Source organism: Bombus fervidus, chromosome 12 (assembly GCF_041682495.2).
Source record: "Bombus fervidus isolate BK054 chromosome 12, iyBomFerv1, whole genome shotgun sequence".
Lineage (NCBI taxonomy): Eukaryota > Metazoa > Arthropoda > Insecta > Hymenoptera > Apidae > Bombus > Bombus fervidus.
The window spans coordinates 1,694,484-1,713,305 of record NC_091528.1 but is presented as its reverse complement, the minus strand read 5'-3'; the positions used below and the strand labels follow the sequence as shown (position 1 = coordinate 1,713,305).

The following is an 18,822-nucleotide window of genomic DNA, read 5'->3' as shown; positions in this document are numbered from 1 at the left end:
TGCATACGTATCATAGTACAGACAATCTTGGTTAATGTGTCTTAATCTCAATGATATACAGTGTGCGCTGTGCACAGTAAGGAACCACGACTTTTGAACTGCTTCAAATGATATGTTTATACTATACATTTTGGCTGTCTTAGTACTATATACTGAGGACTATAAATTACTTTTACGTATAAATTATTACTGTGAAATTACTTGAAACAATATAAAAATCATATATATTCTATATTCCTGTGTTCAACGAATTTCCATTTTTTCTTTATCCTTGGTAAAACGTTAAATTTCCGAATAATTTTATTTTTCTTAACTATTTTACATAAATCTCCTCTTTCCGGTTTAAACGAATTTCCGATTTCACATTGTATTATTGTACATTTTCTAATACTTTGATTTTTCTGAAAATCTACACTGTACGTACAACATAAAATTCATAAAATATAGAATAAATTTTCAAATATTTTCGTTGAAATGTTATTTTTCTTTATACTTATAGAACTGGAGTTTATACAATTTTATGCCGAGATAATAGATACGAGGCCTTTAGCAGTGTGCAAATATTAAAATTTGGGCTTTATTGAAATTTCAAACAGGTCAGAATATTTCAAAGAATTAAATAATACCTCTGCATTGGCTTTGGAATTTTAGTAATAATTGTAAATTGAAGCAAAATACGAACGCGGAAACGTTTTCTGACACAGTTAATTTTAATAATGACTGCATACTTTGTATCTGAAGCTTTGACAATTCACTTGTTTCAATTCTTCTGGAATATTTATTCCAATGAATATACATTAATGTACATTAATTACTCATTATTACAATGAAATATTTATATAAAAATATTGCCGATAATAATATTAATAATTTTAATTTTAAGACAAAATTTCTTTAATATGTACATACGTACATATTTCTTGTACTTTTCTGGAGAAACAACGCAAGCAGTATATCACGCTCAATATAACAATATTTCTATATATAATATATATATATTTTTTAAACTTACTACACACATACACGCGCGCACGTATAATAGGAATTGAAAAAGCGAGCAGAAACGACAAAGAGTCTGTCTCTTGTTTCTTTTAACCGTTTAAAGCAAGAGTCTCTAACCTAGATTCGCAGTTGGGTGTAGAATTTCAGAAAGGGAAAGAAAGGAAATGATGTTGTTATCTGTTTTGTGCAATATAAGGAGAACAATTTCATTAAATTTAGAACGAGCTCTGTTTTTTTCCATAACAACTATTTTCTAGCTTTCTTTTTTCCAGGAAAGACAAATCTACTATTCAATTATTGAACTAATCAATTATTCGAATTGGAAACAGTTCTCCGAAACTTCGAAATTAAATCAAAGAGAAATTATAAATGGTGGGTGTTTTAAGTAATGCAAACGATGTTTCTTACGGATGAGCGATAAGCAATTTTGTTTGGCATCCAGCATCTCCTTGTGAAACGAACGGATCATTGGAAAACAGATATGAAGATTTAAAGGGAGTTATTCATACGTTTAATTAACAGTACCTTTGAATTTATAATTTAATTTCGTGAACGAATTGTTCTAAAAAGTAATTAATGGCTCTGAATTAACTATGTGGATATGGTCGTTTTAATTACGAACGAAAGATAGCGCTTATATTCTTTCCCTTTTTATATCAATTTGTATTTTATGCTGTTTCTTGGTAAAATACTTAAAAACCTAATTATATACATATAACATATTTATATAATGTTAATGTATACAATATCCCTTATACATAGAGATACATGGTTTCTTAATTACAATGATAGATATTTCGTATCTTCCACAATATTATTGTTTATATTCGTAATATAAAAATATCGAACAGATTAAAAACAAATAAGAAGAATCATTAATAAATTCTGAACACTAAGAAAATTAGACTAAAAATACTTTGTAATACGAATCAACTTTTTATTCAGAAATTATTTTTTATATTTGATCAATTAATTGATAGGAAATTTTGATACCATGTTGTCATTTCAGCATTTATTGTCCCACAGATTTAGTCACACCAATACGACACGACGCGACGTCAGCTTTCTGAATGTAGCAGTGTACATATATTTGCAGAACTGTTTAACCTTTGAAGGACTGTCAGATGTTTGAGTTTCCAAGTACTTTGTCTCCGATTACATACAAGATACCGATATTATTACGGTATTAATCCTACCTATTACGTTATTAACTCAGCTAATTTTCATGTTTTTATCGTAGGGTTGTGAAATTCAGTACGTACCGCAATTTTTCACAACAATATTAATGGACGATCGATATACACACGTATCCGATATGGAATTGCTGTGAATGCTTCTAAATGCGGGATTACTTCAGATATATTTCTAAAGATTTCAATTTTTAAATTTAAAGGAAATTGAAACAGATCTGAGGATTGAAAAACGGCTTGTCAAATGTACTTAAAATTTACAATTTTTACTGCGAACTCTTATGCATCTATGAGAAATTTGAAGATGTAAAAATGCACACACCACATGCATATAATAAGCGTACGTATAATATGTGTATAAGAGATATTTAAAATAGGATACTTGTTATTGTGTTTAGTAAATAAAGAAATTTTCTGTCTCGGTTCCATTTTTTTAACACTTTGTCTGCCACGTTGGTCATATATGACCGGCCACGGTTTTTCCTGTGACGCCACGGTGGTTATTAGTAACCAGAGCGCTTGAACTTCTTACAGTTGTAAAAATTGTATGAAAATTGACAGTTAGAACATTTTGAATATAACTGATAAATAGCAGATACTTTGAAACAAGAAGTGTACCATTGAACAATTTTTATTAAAACATCAATAAACAAAAAATGAGAACAAATCTTGCATCTAACGGATGCACTGTGTTTGCATCCATATCTTTGAGGGGTACTCTACGAATATTATTATAAACACATCTTAGAAAATAATCGTAAATGCTGCTTTATAATCGTATAATTGAAATTAGAAGTGTGAACATACCTTACTATTATATATAGAATGAGCAAACACTGTTTACTAATACCTTTACACGTTTCAACAATATATTCTGCACGTTTTGCTTACGACCAAATAACCAATGCGAATGGTTTGTTGAAGTAAATAAAGCCTCGTTATAATATGTCGCTATCAACTGTTACCAAGGCGCCACGGTAGTCACCCGTGACCACCAATAAGATAAACGGTCCATTGGGGAACAATGTTGTCTTACATAATCAATTTATTATTATTTTGCCATTATATGCATTATAATAAAAATACTCCCGTGGCGCCCTGAGCGGAACATGTGATTTCGGCGTGGCAGTCAAAGTATTAATTATATTTGCAAAAATCTGAATGTTCATAAATATCCGCAGTCTATTGATGTCAAAGAATCCTATTTTTCCAATAATATCAGAAATTAGCAATGTCAGATACCTTCAGGCTGTTGTATCTTCAAACTGTATTACATATGTAATAGTCTTCGACCATTTTCCCATTTTCTGTCGATCAGATTTGCATTAAATCGTAAATTCGGTTTGATTCCAATGCAGAAATGAATTCCACGATTGTTAGTATTCATCGAAGATAATCATTCAATGAAATGCCAGACTGCAACTGAATCGTACTTCACGAGCCTCATCGCGTAGGGTTCTGCTCTCTTAATCCTGTTCGAACATCAGTTAAGCGTGAAAGATCCCATAAAAACGCGCATTAAGCGAAGATTAAGCGGTGGAAAAAATCTTCCGCCTCTCGGATTACCCTCCTATCTTCATCTCAATGGATCTTGTAATTTAAATTCGAATAAACTATTCGTCCTTTTCTTATCCGCGACGATCGGGGGGGGGGGGGGCGTTAACGCGCGTTACACTTTTAGTAATTAATTAAGCGCATTGTATGACTTCTTCCATCATCCTAGATCGTTGCAAGTAAAATGGCCGGATCCTTTTATAAATCTTTCAACTTTGTTTAACTTTATTGAAAATAGTATTAATAAAAATATAATTCAATAGTTTCAACATATCTTGATTCAGATATAATAAAAATCTTTGATTAGCCATTATTGATAAAATTTTGATGCATTATCATTTATAGTCGTATTTTGATATTTAGATCGAAATATCTTTTTCGATGAATTGTCGTTATTGCATTCCATTGTGTAAGATCTAATGGTGAAATAGAATCTCGCAGATTTGCTGAATATTTTTTTCATTGTTGGTTTCTTGTATCATCTGGTACGTAAACAAAATTTTCTGTTTTTTGTTTTTCTGTAGCTTTAACAAAACTGTGTTTAATATCTCGATATTACGATGGCTCGTGACAAACCTTTTCTCCTAAAATATTCCACGCGATAATTGAGGGATTAACATGGCCAATCTGCAGAAATGCAGGTAAATTTGCTTCCAACCAATGTCGCGTCATTTTATCTTTATAACTTCGTGCAGATTATAGCCGAAATGCCCGATATTTTCCAGAAAACGGAGTACGATTTTAAAGTACGTCATTTTTAGCTATTTTTATATTTTTTGCTTCAACGAAACATCTGATCGAACGATCCGTTTTCTCTGCCTTGTTAGTAGTTCTCATCATTTACGGGCTATAATCATATAAGACGTTCTGCAGTACACGCTGAAACATCCGACAAAATGTGTTCGTGCTACCGATCATTCCTCTTGGCGAAAAATGGCATCGCCAGCTTCCTGATTCAATATGGATATTACGTTTTTACACGAAGGCTTTCGATCGGTATTTTAAAAGGTGAAAGATTGAAGAGCGCTAACACCACGTGAAACACCGTCGATTAAAAAGGAATATATGCTCGATATAGCGTTGCAGATTTTTACGGTCTTTCGAATTACATGTTTTTCTCTTTTTGTTATTACTTTTAAAGTTTTATGTAGTTCTGGTAGAAATACAGAGCTCGCAATATTTTCAAATATCGTTGTTATTTTACTCAACATTCAAATTTCTATGTTTTTAATTATACATAGTTCTTGTAACTGATGTATCTATCATTTATTCGGACGTTTAATTCGAATTTCTCATAGCCTATTATATATTCTTTTACTTTTTACTTAATTGTTTTCTTAACTTTGAAATTAAAAATGCATGTTCGTGCCCCTTCAAACGATCGCGGTTGATCGATAATTCGCAAAAATGTGGAACGCAGCTGTGGCGAGACAATCGAAAACGCCACCCCTGTGTGTTTGTCTTGCCTAAAAGCTTGCAATGACGCGGCGATAATAAAATACCGAACGATAATTAAACCATTCAAAAACGAACAAGGGAAACGAGCGAAAAAAGCTATGGGCGCCAGTTCAAGCGCAGTGAATTCCTTTTGTTTCAAACTAGGCGCCAATGATGCGTGCGCACACGACGGTATAAATCACGTAGCCAGGCAAAAACATTTATTCGGAACACGGTAAATCCATGCGAAATCTTTTTATCGGACTTGCTTTTGTCCGATAGCGGAGATCCCCATACGCGCGTACCGAGCCGCGATTATTCGTGTAATCGCGAGTTCCGCGTGTACGATACCATCGTACGCGGCCCATAGTCATGCTCATCGCTACGATGATAAATGGGAGAACATCTTGGCTACGTTCGATCGATAAACCGGCTACGTTATTCTCTCTTAACTCCCTCCGTATCCGAAGACGAGATTTCTTGCGATACAACGTCGTTCATGCGACTCGTATCATACTTATACCACTATATAAGTATCACCACTGTATAGGTTCACATATTTACCTTAGAATGCTTATATATACACTTAGTCGCACGACTAGAGTCCCACACGAAGGTACTGAGAACAATAGTCAACGCCCCATGGTATGTCAGAAACGAGGATACACGCAAAGACTTAAAAATACCAACGGTCAAAGGTGAAATCGGCAGGTACGCAGAAAAATACAAGGAAAGGACGGCAACACACCAAACCAGCTGCCTGCTGTAAAACTCTGAGTAAAACTCTCATAAAAAGAAGACTAAAGAGAAAACACCCCACTGACCTCGCTAAAGAAATAAAATAGACAAACTTGAAGATGGTATCCCGCTGGGGGTAGCCATCCACATGTTATTTAGCAATTAAGCTAGAAAAATTTACCCAATATACTGCTGCACAAATTGTAAAATACAAATTAAATAATAATAAAAAAAGAAACTTAGTCACGCAAGTCTACGTACTTCTGCCAAATTTTGTGTATCTGACCTATCAAAGAAACTCAAAACGCAGTTCGTCATGAAGTTACTTAAACTTAGAGTAACTGACGAAACAATTTGTGCACTCATCGACGGTATCATGATTTGTAAAATTTGGAACGATTCTGAAAATGTATTCACAAAGTACACAATATTTAGAGTTGGTATATGTTTCACAGAAATCAAAAATATTTAGGCAAACCATCGTTCGCGATAAGAGATCTCGGTATTCAGTAGGGCCATTTTTTAATTTTATCACGTGTTTAACACGATTATTCAGGCTGTGTAACAATTTTTTATATAACCGATATTACTTTCTTTCCTCTAGTAAGTTTAGCAAGTTACTTTTCGTGCTTATCGTAACTATTTTGTATTCACATTCCTATATGGTGGAATAGTTCATTTCTACTCGACTACTTATTATTTTTAGATAACATTGTTTCAATAATAAATATTAAAATAGTCAATTCCTAATCGTAAATAAAATTCAAGAAGCGAATATTTAATGCTATTTTATCAGATTAAGGGATTATAGAAGTTCTGAATTAAGCGAAAAAGATAGCAATAAAGCTCTGTGGCAAGTTAACCAAAACATCCGGTAATGTTCGATAATACCAGACAATGACGAGAAACGCTGGAATGCAAAAATTGCAGTATTAACGGGGCATGTTGAAATTCAAAGCGAAAATCGATACGCCAATCCCACGGTGAAATAGCGCGAATCAGATGCCCGTTATTCTTGCACGAATTTGATATCTCAACAGTGACTAGACACATTCTTCTTCTGTTCGCTTGAAGTCATTGAACTGTTGCCTGATAGAAACCTTCGCTGGCCATGGTAAAATTGATGAGTGCTTTCTAAAAAAAGGAACCAGAAAAAAGGAAGCATAAAAGAAGGGATGAAAGAGGGAGCTTTCGCTATGAAAACTGAATACGCGATATCGTCTTTGAAAACTGTGTCTGAACTGTTTGTTTGAAGATTTATCAATGAATTAAGAAAGATGCAACGGTTTGCCTACTCGCTTCAGAAGCATATGGATTTAAATTACAAGTATTTCGCTGAATAGCTCAATTCAAACCTTGTATTTTTCAAAGTTCAACCCTTTCACTTCCATTTCACGGCAAATTCAATTCATTAAATTAAAATTGAAAATCTGTGTAAGAGTTAACACGAAGAGGCTGCAGAGGGTAAAACAACATTTTCGCAAATTTTCAAACTATCGTTGAAGTCACACCCTGTCGATCTTGTGCAAATCTTTTGCATTTAAAGCTTCTCTTTATAAATACAATTTATTAAATTAACATTGAAGATCCATTTAGAGGTTGATATCAGGAAACTAGAGAGAATGAAAGGATAGTTTCGCAAATCCTCATACTATTGTTACAATCACACCCTGTCGACGTCGATCCTCTTATTTTATATCGCTAAAACCCATATACGCAGCAACTGCAATTTTAAACGATTTAATAGTTGGCGCGTGTTTCAGCAAAGTTCGCCCCCTCTCGCTCTTCGCTTTGGCGACAATTTTCCTCGCACGATAATTACTCGCTCGGCCATTATAAATGCACAGTACCGAGGAAACATTCGCGTGCTAATCACAAAGTAGGTCGAACCGAATCCCCAGGATAACTGAACGCTCGCTGCTTATATACGACGCGATTTGCTCGCGATATGAATAATTTATCGGCATCGGATATCGGATAATAGTCTCTAAAATTGACACAGCTTGGAAAGCAGCATTTAGCGACTATTTGACGCACCTCAACGTCCCCAGGCTTCTTATCGTTACATCCTGTAACCGCTCTGCAGTTACGTTATACGATGTTGAAAGTTTAAGATGTGACCGAGATTTAGTTGACGAAGCACATACTTAATAATGAATTATAGTGTTGCCGTGTTAATGGTAATGTTCGTCATGAATGTCAGAATCCCCAAGGAATACATGAAATTCTGTAGAATAAGATAACGATATATATCTTAACCATAAAAATAAATGATTAATCGAGTAAAATAATTTTTATTTGCAGAGGCACGAGCCAGAATAAGTGGCCCGTCGGATATTTACGTGAAAACCGGCAGTCTTCTCACGCTCACTTGTCTAATGTCTCAAGGACCTCACGATTTAGGCACAGTGGCTTGGTACCGTGGTAGTCAGCCAGTAGTAACATCTCCGCATTCAGAAAACGACGTAAACGGCGAACCTCGCATCGCTGTCGAAACCGAGTGGAGCGATGCCCTCACGTCGAGGTATGTTTCTTTCACTTTCGTTAGTAAGTTATTTTGCTATTATAATGGCAATTGCTAATAATATGAAACGAAAAAATATATTTTCTTCTGAGATTATCAATCCTGAGGTTATCCATGTATATGAAAATCACGCGTAAAAGTCCGTTTTTGTTGACTTTCTGAGTTTAGAAAGGAAGTTGAATTTCTCTTCTGTAGTTCTGCATAATAATAAATATTTGTTGGAGTATAAATTTAATCGAATTTTTAATAAATCAATCTTCATATTGAATTTAAGATAGAAGATAGTATAATGAAAGTTCGTTGGATTATTAATCATTATCACGATAAATAGATAAACTGAAGATGCACTTTCTTGCTAGTGGTAGCTGGTTTCAAAATCAAAAGGACATGCGTCGCTGATGCCAAAAGCAATCTGTATCCTAGTCCGAACTCAGCAACATTGCTCAGATATTGATCAATAGATTAACTGGTTGAACGCATAACCTAAACATAGATAAGCTTTCAATCTCAAAACTAGAACAAAACAACTATATTCGCTGCACTGAACCGAATTTACCTGGCCGTACATCTAAATTCACTTATCGAAACTACAGTCATTATTTAACACATTCGTATACGAATCAAGTAAACTAATCACTTGCGCCAACTTTCAAAAGCGAAACAAGTATATTCATCATACGAGACGCAATACCTACCTTCAAATCTATTCCGGTTAACTACGGAGAAGGGCAGTACAGCAGAACTCGTTTATCTGAACAGGTCCCTTCCATCTCTTCTTGTTAGTTCGAATAACAGAATATAACTGTTAGGATTTCAATTGCTCCTCCTTTGACAACTAAAATTTATTTTGCGTACAAACAATAATTACATACGTCAATATATTATCCATATTCACTGTGAATATATTTATTGTAAGAATATTTGAACATATATTATTGAAATTACGCTCAAAAAGGATTCAGCAATGACTTCTCTATATAGTCTAAACGTTCTACTGCACATACAGTAGAACCTTAATTACTACGAACACGCGTTACTTTGATTATCATAAGGAAGTTTCTTCTTAACTATTTCATAAATATTCATTAAAAACTTTGGACTAAAAATTAGGGATGCGTCACTGAGAAATAATATCCAAATATAAACTCGTTTTCAGTAGAACTGAAATTATCGGTAAGCACATTGAACCCATAAATTACAGTTCTACAGAGTCGGTATACCGAAGCTGATCTGTGGCGTTAGCTTCGACGCCATCCGTCAAAATTATACTCGTTGATCAACTCGTAGCCGCCACGTTAGACGTGTAAATATCTAGGTGACAATTCGACGCAGGGAATTTGCCTTGCCCGAGACAGGAAGAACGCGTCGCACGCAATGTCAGCCACTAGACAATTAATTTCTGCTTCTTGAGGCCGTGGCTCTGGAGGTCGGCTGCAGGGTGATCCTCGTCGTAAATTCATCGACGTGAAACGCCAGCCTGACAATCGTCAATCACGTCCAAAAACAGACGCAGCCTGACTGCAATATTCCCGCGACACACAAGCACCAGGGCTTACAAGGGTCGGCTAGAAATGCAGAGCATGCCCGATGCGTCTTCACGGTGCACAGACTGCCTGACAAAGGACTACCCTGTTTCCTCTATCATCTGAGAACCGGCTGGATATCATACCACGTGCTGAGACATGTTGCACTGCTAAGACGTAATACACACGAACAGAGGAAAGGTTATGGTCCCGGATAAAAGAGTTTTTGACTCACGTATTCGGCGGATTCTCTTTGGCAAGAGAAGATTTTCGTGCGCGTCGTATGGATTGATGCTCCAGTTGAGAGCGGTCTTACTATTTTTCTTTACAAAATCGCAGACGAAATCTGTATCTTCTAAATTTGTATCTACGATACATTATTTATCTATTATTAGATAGATAAAAATAATCTTATGCAATAAAGTATAGCGGTAGGTACTGCACAACTTTCCTTTATATTTTATTCTTTTTATTGTTTTTATTATTCCTATGTATCGATTATTATATAATTTAAAATTCATACCTAGCCCTTGATATGTTCGATCAAACCATCCAATATGCTTTCTTGAAAGCTCTTTCTTTCTCCCTCCTCCTCTTTTTTTATTCTCTCTATTTCTCTATCTTTTTCAATCGATGCACACATTTCCAGGCGACATTCCTAGGAGACATCCAGACATGTCTACCCAAACCCCTGGATGGCCGTATCATACACTCTTCATTCACACCATGACCTCAGGCATTCTCATATCTGTAACACTCTGAACTACATATATTCTTATTCCCTTCTATCGCTCTGGTTTCAAACACGTTTCACTCGTTTAATAAAAATTCTATCATTCCTGTGATAGTAACAATGACAAGAAGCGAATAACGTTATTGTCCATAAAACACAAACGCGAACAGAAACAGAAGTCCGGCATTAATACGTATCTTGCCGTGTAATTCTTCTGCATTACTCGAGGGAGTTTATCAAGACTAGATACAGTTTGGTCCCTGAAGCATTAAAATAATTATTTCTTAAGGCCTCTTCGGTTACAGCAACTACAACTGGGACGCTGTTAGGCAACTCTTAAACGGCCGTTATTAGCCTCAAGGGTGCGATACGTTACTATACTACACGATGAAACTGAGTAGTAAAATGCAGCAAGTAAATGATTAATCGATAATCTATTGGAAGCAAGTTGCCGAAATTTCTTCACAAGTTCCATCGTCCTATAATCTGACTACCGCACTGCGCATTTAACATGGAATTATTTGCTGTTGTTCGAAAGGCTACTCGAATTACATTCGGGCGTTTCAAGTCTGTGAAAGAAAGAAATAAAGCTGTTTTTATTAACGAATTTGGTATTTTGAATTCTCTTTTCATTTGTCACTTTTTAATTCTCTTTGGTACCCAACAAAGAACAATATTTGTTCGAACGTTTCGTTGTTTGATAGAAATTTATAACAAAAACGCGCCGAATCTTTTAAACAATCTAATGCAATAAACGTTGTTAACACTTCAAATTTCGCGGCTGATCCACAATTTCTGAATCGTATTAGTTAGAAGGAGATACGAAAATACGAAAATGCTTTCCACGACTGAACTATATTCTTCCCAAAGGGACTATTTATTTTACTTAGAACCGACATACTGCTCCCTTAACGTCAATGCGCACCAAGGCATTATGTTGCGTCAGGGAAGTGTTTAGGGCTATTATTATTACGAGCCTGAAAAGAATGATGTACAACGCTGCCATTGGGATACTACGCTTAGGTGAACACGATTGTTGGATTTATTTTACGACGAACTTGTCTATGACGCTCCGCTGTTTCTGACAACCGTTGTATAATGATTTTCACTTACCTTGTTGCCTGCTCATGCTATGTGCCACCGCAAAATGTAATTTAGTTTAATGTGTACAGCAAATGACGAAAATATCCGAATGCCGTGGTAGAAAATAATTCATCGTGTAAAAATTGTACGATAGATTGCGATTTGTTGAAACAAATTGTGTCCATACTATCATATATATAGTCACTAAATGTACGTAAAATTAAAGAAAAATTCACCGTGTAAACAAATTACACAACATTTATCACACCCAAGTACGAATAACGAAACGAAAGCATTCGAACGCTGTTCTGAAGTGCATAAAGTCCGCGATTTATAAATATAAACATGTATTTGGCCAAAAGCCTAAACATAGAAAGATCTTAAGAATTCAAAAGTCAAAAAATCTTCTGTATGCTACTAACAGTATTCGAGGGCAAATGGTTCAAGTTAGCTGGTTATGGTTTCGAGACAAGCAAATTCCGTCCGATTATACTTAATTTCCAAATTGCTTTGATTCTCGATATTCCATTAAAACAATTTCAACTCTTTGAATAAAAATTGTGAAATATCGAAGCAAATAGAGTTTGCTTGTTATCTTTTCTGTATACCATAAAACGATTTTCAATATACATTGACTATACATGGATATACATTTTTTAGTCAGTGTTCACCGATTCATATTTATTAATTGTTACACACTGTATTTTACTAAAAATTAGATAAAATGTTTGTCGTCAGAAATATGTTTCCTTGTTAATTGATTTCCTTTCTATTATTTTAAAAAAGTGGATTGAATGTAATGAAAACCCATTTTTAAACTTGGATATCTGATTCTGTATATCGCTGTGTTTATTACTTTCAATAATATTATTACATTCACCATTGTACAAAACAAAAACGACTTTCATCTATGTTTGTTTCTCTTCCAAGAGAACAGAAGAATGCTCCACGGTATTTAATTTCTCTTCGATACATGTTAATTCTTTTTATAGAGAAACACTCACACCACCAGGTCTCTCACAGCGATAATTATAAATGTGAAGTAAAAAAATTGCAAGTAAACCTCCATGAGAGATTATATTTAAAAAAAAACAGTCGTATACAATCTAATGACTACCAGCGGCGGAAATACGTTGCTCGATTTAATCAAATGTACTATCGTTCACAAGTCATAAGCACCTAGCCAACCGAAGTTTATCATTTAGAAGCAGGAAGTACTTGTATTTGATTCACGATTTATTTCTGACTTGATGGAAAAATACTCAGTGAATTTTAACAGTAATTACGGTAGTTCGTATAGCAATGAATTACTATGAAGTAATTAAATTTTCAGTTGATGAATGGCCCGTGAAATTGAATCATGAAACGCATGTATTTTTCATACTAGAGAGGTAGGAAGTGGACACAGGTAGGAGGATTAATCGTACCGCAAGCGCTATTTATCGTCGATTAATAGCCGCTAGATCATCGATGCTTCATTGTTAATTTCGTCATCAATTATTTCATATACATATAACCCAGCGCCGGAACCGCGTATCGATGACCACTCACGAAATTAAAGCCATTTCTATCATTCATATGCAATTGCTCGGTCAAATTTATGCGTCTGACATGTTTTTGTGTATTGGAACGATAATTACATCGGACGCGAATGACAGTCAAATTACGCGATTGATCGTTTGCTTGATTTGGGAGTAGATACGAGTGGTTTGAGAAGATTGCAGGATATTTTGTGTTATTTTTACAATTACGGTGGCTACAAATGCTGTTTGTACATACCCTTAATTTTCGATTAAGCATTCTTTTTACCTTATCTTATCTTTCTTATCTTATCTTATCTTTCTATCTTACCTTATCTTTCAGATTCCACGTTTCATTCCCGCGCTATCAGATTTTTGTGATCATATCATCTAATTATATCATCTAATTATATTATTACAGAAACTTTTTTCAAACATTTATTTTACTCACACGCAATAAAAGTACGTATCGAGCTGTACACAATAAATATACTACAATAAGGAAAAGGAAGCAATTTCTAGCAAATAATTTTACAGGATACATATATTCGTTACAATGTATTAATTCGTAATCGTAAACGTCAGATAAGACTAATAAGGTTACAAGTTGCGCTTAATGAATAATAAAGAGCAATATTTTGCTTGAGACGAATGTTAGTTTTTCATTCTATTGCAGATTGAGGATCACCCATGCAAAACCAAGCGACTCTGGAAACTACAGTTGCGTGCCCACTGTGGCAGAGAGGGCCAGCGTCAACGTGCACGTTATTAATGGTGAGTCTCGTATATAAATTGCTTAGCATATTCTCTTAATACCGTGAATTTTATTCACTGACGTGATCATATATGGATCGATGTCTGCATTTCAATATCGATTACAATTGTACCGTCTAACATTCTAACAAAGCTCACCTATGATTCTACAGTTATCATCGTATGTAAAGTTATCGTTTTAATATATTTATTTCATTCCGAATGCAAAAGAACCTGTTGAATAAAACTTTTGAGCAGAACTAGTAAATAGTAGTATTGTAAATAGTAATTTTGGGAATATTGTTATATGTGAGATGGTATTAGATGTAAGGTGCCCAAGAAATACTCTCGATGTTCAACAATATAATTTATTTAACAATCAACAACCAACAATCAACAATCCTCGCTTTTCGACTATGTTTGCTTCGCTGTTATATTTGACCCCTTGCACTTCGCTGTTCAAAACCGAATGAATCTTTGGAAAGATTCTTTTCTTTTGTTGTTGCTCTATATCCCACTATGCATGCGTTAGTTAGACGTCCGAACCGTTGTCCCGTACGCGTTCTTCCGAATATTCGGCGGAAGGACCGTAGGGATATCGATGGCACATTAGGCATGTCGGCCTTATGCTTATGTCGTGAAGCTGTCGGCAAGTTCCGTCGTCGAGTGCCGCCACATATGATATGTTATAAAACAAAAACATACATGTGTTATACATATTTGAATTTTATTATTTTTTATTCTAAGTTGTGTATATATACATAAACTTTATATATAATAAATATTTCGGAGCTTAGCCAGAATAAGCGTGTTGAGTGTCGTTATATTTTTACGATACGGAACACGTAGTATCCATGAAGTTCGAGGAATTTCAAAGAAAATGTGCTGCAGAAAGTCCATGATAACTATATTATAAGCAGGATTTTCATGGTTCTTTCTATCGCGTTTCAAGCATCCATCGAAAATGCCCATACGATTCCTGAAGAATCCATAGAATGAAGAGACGCTGTTCTTCGACAACCTTTTTACTGCTTCTCAAGGTTTTTAGTAGCCTATAAAGGCCGGCGGACCATTTTCCGAAGCGATCTTCTGAAATTTGAACGTCTCATTTATGAGCCGCGTAAGAAGGAACGCAGGCAGCGGGAAACGAAGGAAGGAAAGTTCAATTTCGTCTAGTTACGAGAGTTTCAAATTTTTTGGTAGCTTCAGGTGGGTCGTTCGCACTATCTAGAAAAATCGAGGAATACCGAAAATGAAACGTTTTACGAGAAGATGGTTAAATAAGCTATCTAGAAAACTGTAAGGGACAAAAATTGCCAGAAGAAAGATATAACAGCCTTTCATGTTGTGCAAGGCGAGAAATGAAAGGGTTGAAAATTTATTATTAAAAAATCCTTCGAAATTCTATCAAAATTCTCGTCTACGTTCCAATAACACGGCGAAGGAATTCACTAAGTACAGAAAGCAAAACCGTAGATACAGAATTACGAAACATGGTCAGCATTTCACAAAAGTTGAAAAAATGGATGAAAAATGCGGGCAGAAAATTCGAACGTAGCGAAGTTCTCGGATGGTTATGGATCCAATAATCATCGGTAGAACGTACTGCAAGTTAATTAACCCGACAGCTCGTTAATTTCGCGTTGTTCCAATAGGGGGAAACCTTTTAATTATAAACAGTCCGCGAAATTCGAGACGACGGCTGATCGATCGATATCAACGATCGATAAACGTGATCAGCTCGTCGGCTGTTGCACGTCGCGCTTCCATCACTCGAATTGGTGTCGCCTCGTTTCATCGTTGAACGCTCGGAACGTCCACGGATTCCTGTCGAAAATGTGGCAAACAAGCTCGAGTTTCCACGAATACTTTCCGCCAATGCGAGATTGTTATTTCGATGAATATGCCGATTATTACGGAATGGCGAACAATTGGCCGTGGTTTGATTATGCGATATGCCCGAACGGGATCAGTTTCGATTTTCGTCAGCCCACGTCCTATGACGCTGTGTTTGATGATTACCGATTACCGATTACCGATATTATCATTGGTACTTGGTTTCGATTTAATTGTTGATCGTAACATAGGAGAAGCGTTGTGACGCGACTATTTTTTAGTTCCGGTCGTTTTTGCAATCGGTTCCATACCATTAATCTACCTCAAAATAAATAAATGCTATTCATAATATAATCCATAACATAAATATTTATGTATCATTGTATTTACGATAGCATTTACATGTTTCCGCTTAATTGGTTCCGATATTAAATTTCATATTACTTGCTAGTATTAGGTTTCGTTTGTTTCTATTATTATGTTCTGTTTCTATTATTATGTTCGTGAATAATTCAATAAACTAATATAAAACAAAAAACATTGTGCGTCTGTTATTTCCTTATAAAACGAAAGAAACTTTTTGGACAACCTAATATTTTCACATGGCTATAAAAATTTGATACTATGCAAACGAGACGCATAGAGCCTGCTATGAATACGCTTGATTGGAAAATACTTGATAGGCTATGCTCGAATACTTCTTTGTAAATTAATCGAAAATCTTCTCACAAGCAGAAATTCTTTCCAAAATTTCCACCCACTTAAATTTCATCGTACAGTACGCATCACGTACGGATTATCGGATAATATTTGGAAATCGCGCTAAAGTCCTACGAATTTGTTAACAGGAAAGGAACCGTTGCTGGAGCAAAGTTGCAAACATATCGGAAAGCCTGTCATTTGCCGTTTCAGCGCAAAATTCTAGGCAGATCCATTAACTTTCGCAAATGTGCCCTTTGACAATAGTTAATAACATATTATTAATTGAACCAACTGATCGTAGAACTATGAAACTGTCTTGGTCGCTTTTGCCAGTTGCGCGCCAACACGTTTGTGTGTCCTGTTAACGTGTACCTCTCGAGTCTCGGGACAACACACGGTACAAACTGCATTCATATCGTCTCGTGTATACATTTTACTGCGTGCTAGTTGAACGTCGACGATAAGCAAGTGTTTAACTACGTGCACAAGTACGAATACGCGAAATGTTAACGCCTGAAACTTTGCCGGAAACGAGTTAGGTGGAAGAAAAATGTTGTTGCTCCATTCCTCGGTGAAAATGTCGGGGAAACGCGTAGGAATGATCTTGATACTCCTACTGTGTAGAATCTAGAGTTTAGTAGATACTATTATGTGAAAAAAAAAAAAAAATACTATGTATTAGGTTGTCCGAAAAGTATTCTTTCGTTTCATAAGGTGATAATAGATGAAGAACAATTTCTATTTTATATTATTTTATTGAATCAGGTATGATCCATTTCGATTATTATATTTCTATTATTATGTTCGTGCATAATTCAATAAACTAATATAAAACAAAAAACATTGTGCGTCTATTATTTCCTTATAAAACGAAATAAACTTTTCGGACAACCTAATATTTATTTTCGATATTAAGTAATGGAGATGCAAATGTGTCGGAATTATTAAGGAAACAGTAGAATCACATAAAATCGAGAAAGCTATGGGTAACGAAGAAGATCAGATTACAAATTGGAATTCAGCGTGGAAAAATACGTCAGAACTTTGTTTCCATTTTTTGCTAATCACATTTATTAATGTGAAATAATTACATACAGAAAAATATTTGTGTAATATATCGTTTAATATTCTACATGCAGCTTAGTACCAATTTAGCTGATATTTTTTCTCCGATCGATTTTAATACACTTTACGTCATGCGTCTTTTGCGTAAACGGCTATGCAAATTGGAATTAACGTCGGGAACCACATGGAAATTAGACTACGGGACTAATGGGATTTAGCCTTCCGGGAAACCGGATTCCACATGATTCGTTGTGAATCTCAGCGAAGATTAGGGCATCGATTTTAACGCAATATCTGTGCTAGACTTTACTGACATTGATTAAGAAGATATTATCGCTATAAATCTCCGAGTTATAGAATACATTAAACTAATTTAAATTACACAGTACTTTTATTCGTCGATGTTAATGCGTTGCAAATGAACAAAAGCAATATTTTTCTCTGATGACACCTTATATGTAATATTCGGAAACAAATTTTTATGTATATATAGTGAACGAAAAAACTATAATTTTGCATAAGTTGTTGACTAATCGCTTCAAAAATTTAAAAATTGTAAAAAATTATAATATAACCGTGTATTTTATTCTATTTATTTTACTAACTTTAATAAATAACTCGCGTAAAATTTAAAACCTAATTAGAAAAAAGGTTGACTTTATCGTAAAAAATACGAAAATATCTTCAGTAAAAACAGAAATAGCCAATAAATAAAAAGCTACTTTCAAAATTGCAATTTTGCTGAAAAGAGAACGAGATAATGGTCAAAAGGCAGTTATAGTAATAACCACTTAGTTAATGGAAAATTCTTCAGGAAATATAAAGCCATTAATGAAATCATAAAACATAGTTTTGAAACATAAAAGTGTACTTCCGTAAAATTTACGTCAAATGATTCCAATCTTTGTTTTCCACCATTTCAGTGAAAGACCTTCAAATCATTTTTTATTTCAATTACTTTAATGAAATATTTTGAAATAATATCTTAATCTATATACTTTTTATCTGCATTTCAATAGAATTCGTCAGTCTTGAAGTTCAACATCAAAATATGAATTATTTGAATGGCCTACATTTTTATAACGAATTATAAGAATAATTTTAAGAGAATTTTATAAGAATTGCTTATAATTTTGGTATCGTTATAGATTCGAAATAGTTA

The 18,822-nt window shown here is 34.7% G+C and overlaps 1 protein-coding gene across 1 annotated transcript in view; it reads left to right on the top strand.

The window, feature by feature from the left end:
• Dpr1 (defective proboscis extension response 1) overlaps positions 1-18,822 on the top strand; it is a 291,260-nt gene that overhangs the window by 238,417 nt on the left and 34,021 nt on the right. The window contains exons 3-4 of the mRNA XM_072013999.1: positions 8,226-8,445; positions 13,981-14,078. Of these exons, the coding sequence (XP_071870100.1) occupies positions 8,226-8,445; positions 13,981-14,078 (318 nt within the window). The remainder of the gene's footprint in view (positions 1-8,225; positions 8,446-13,980; positions 14,079-18,822) is intronic.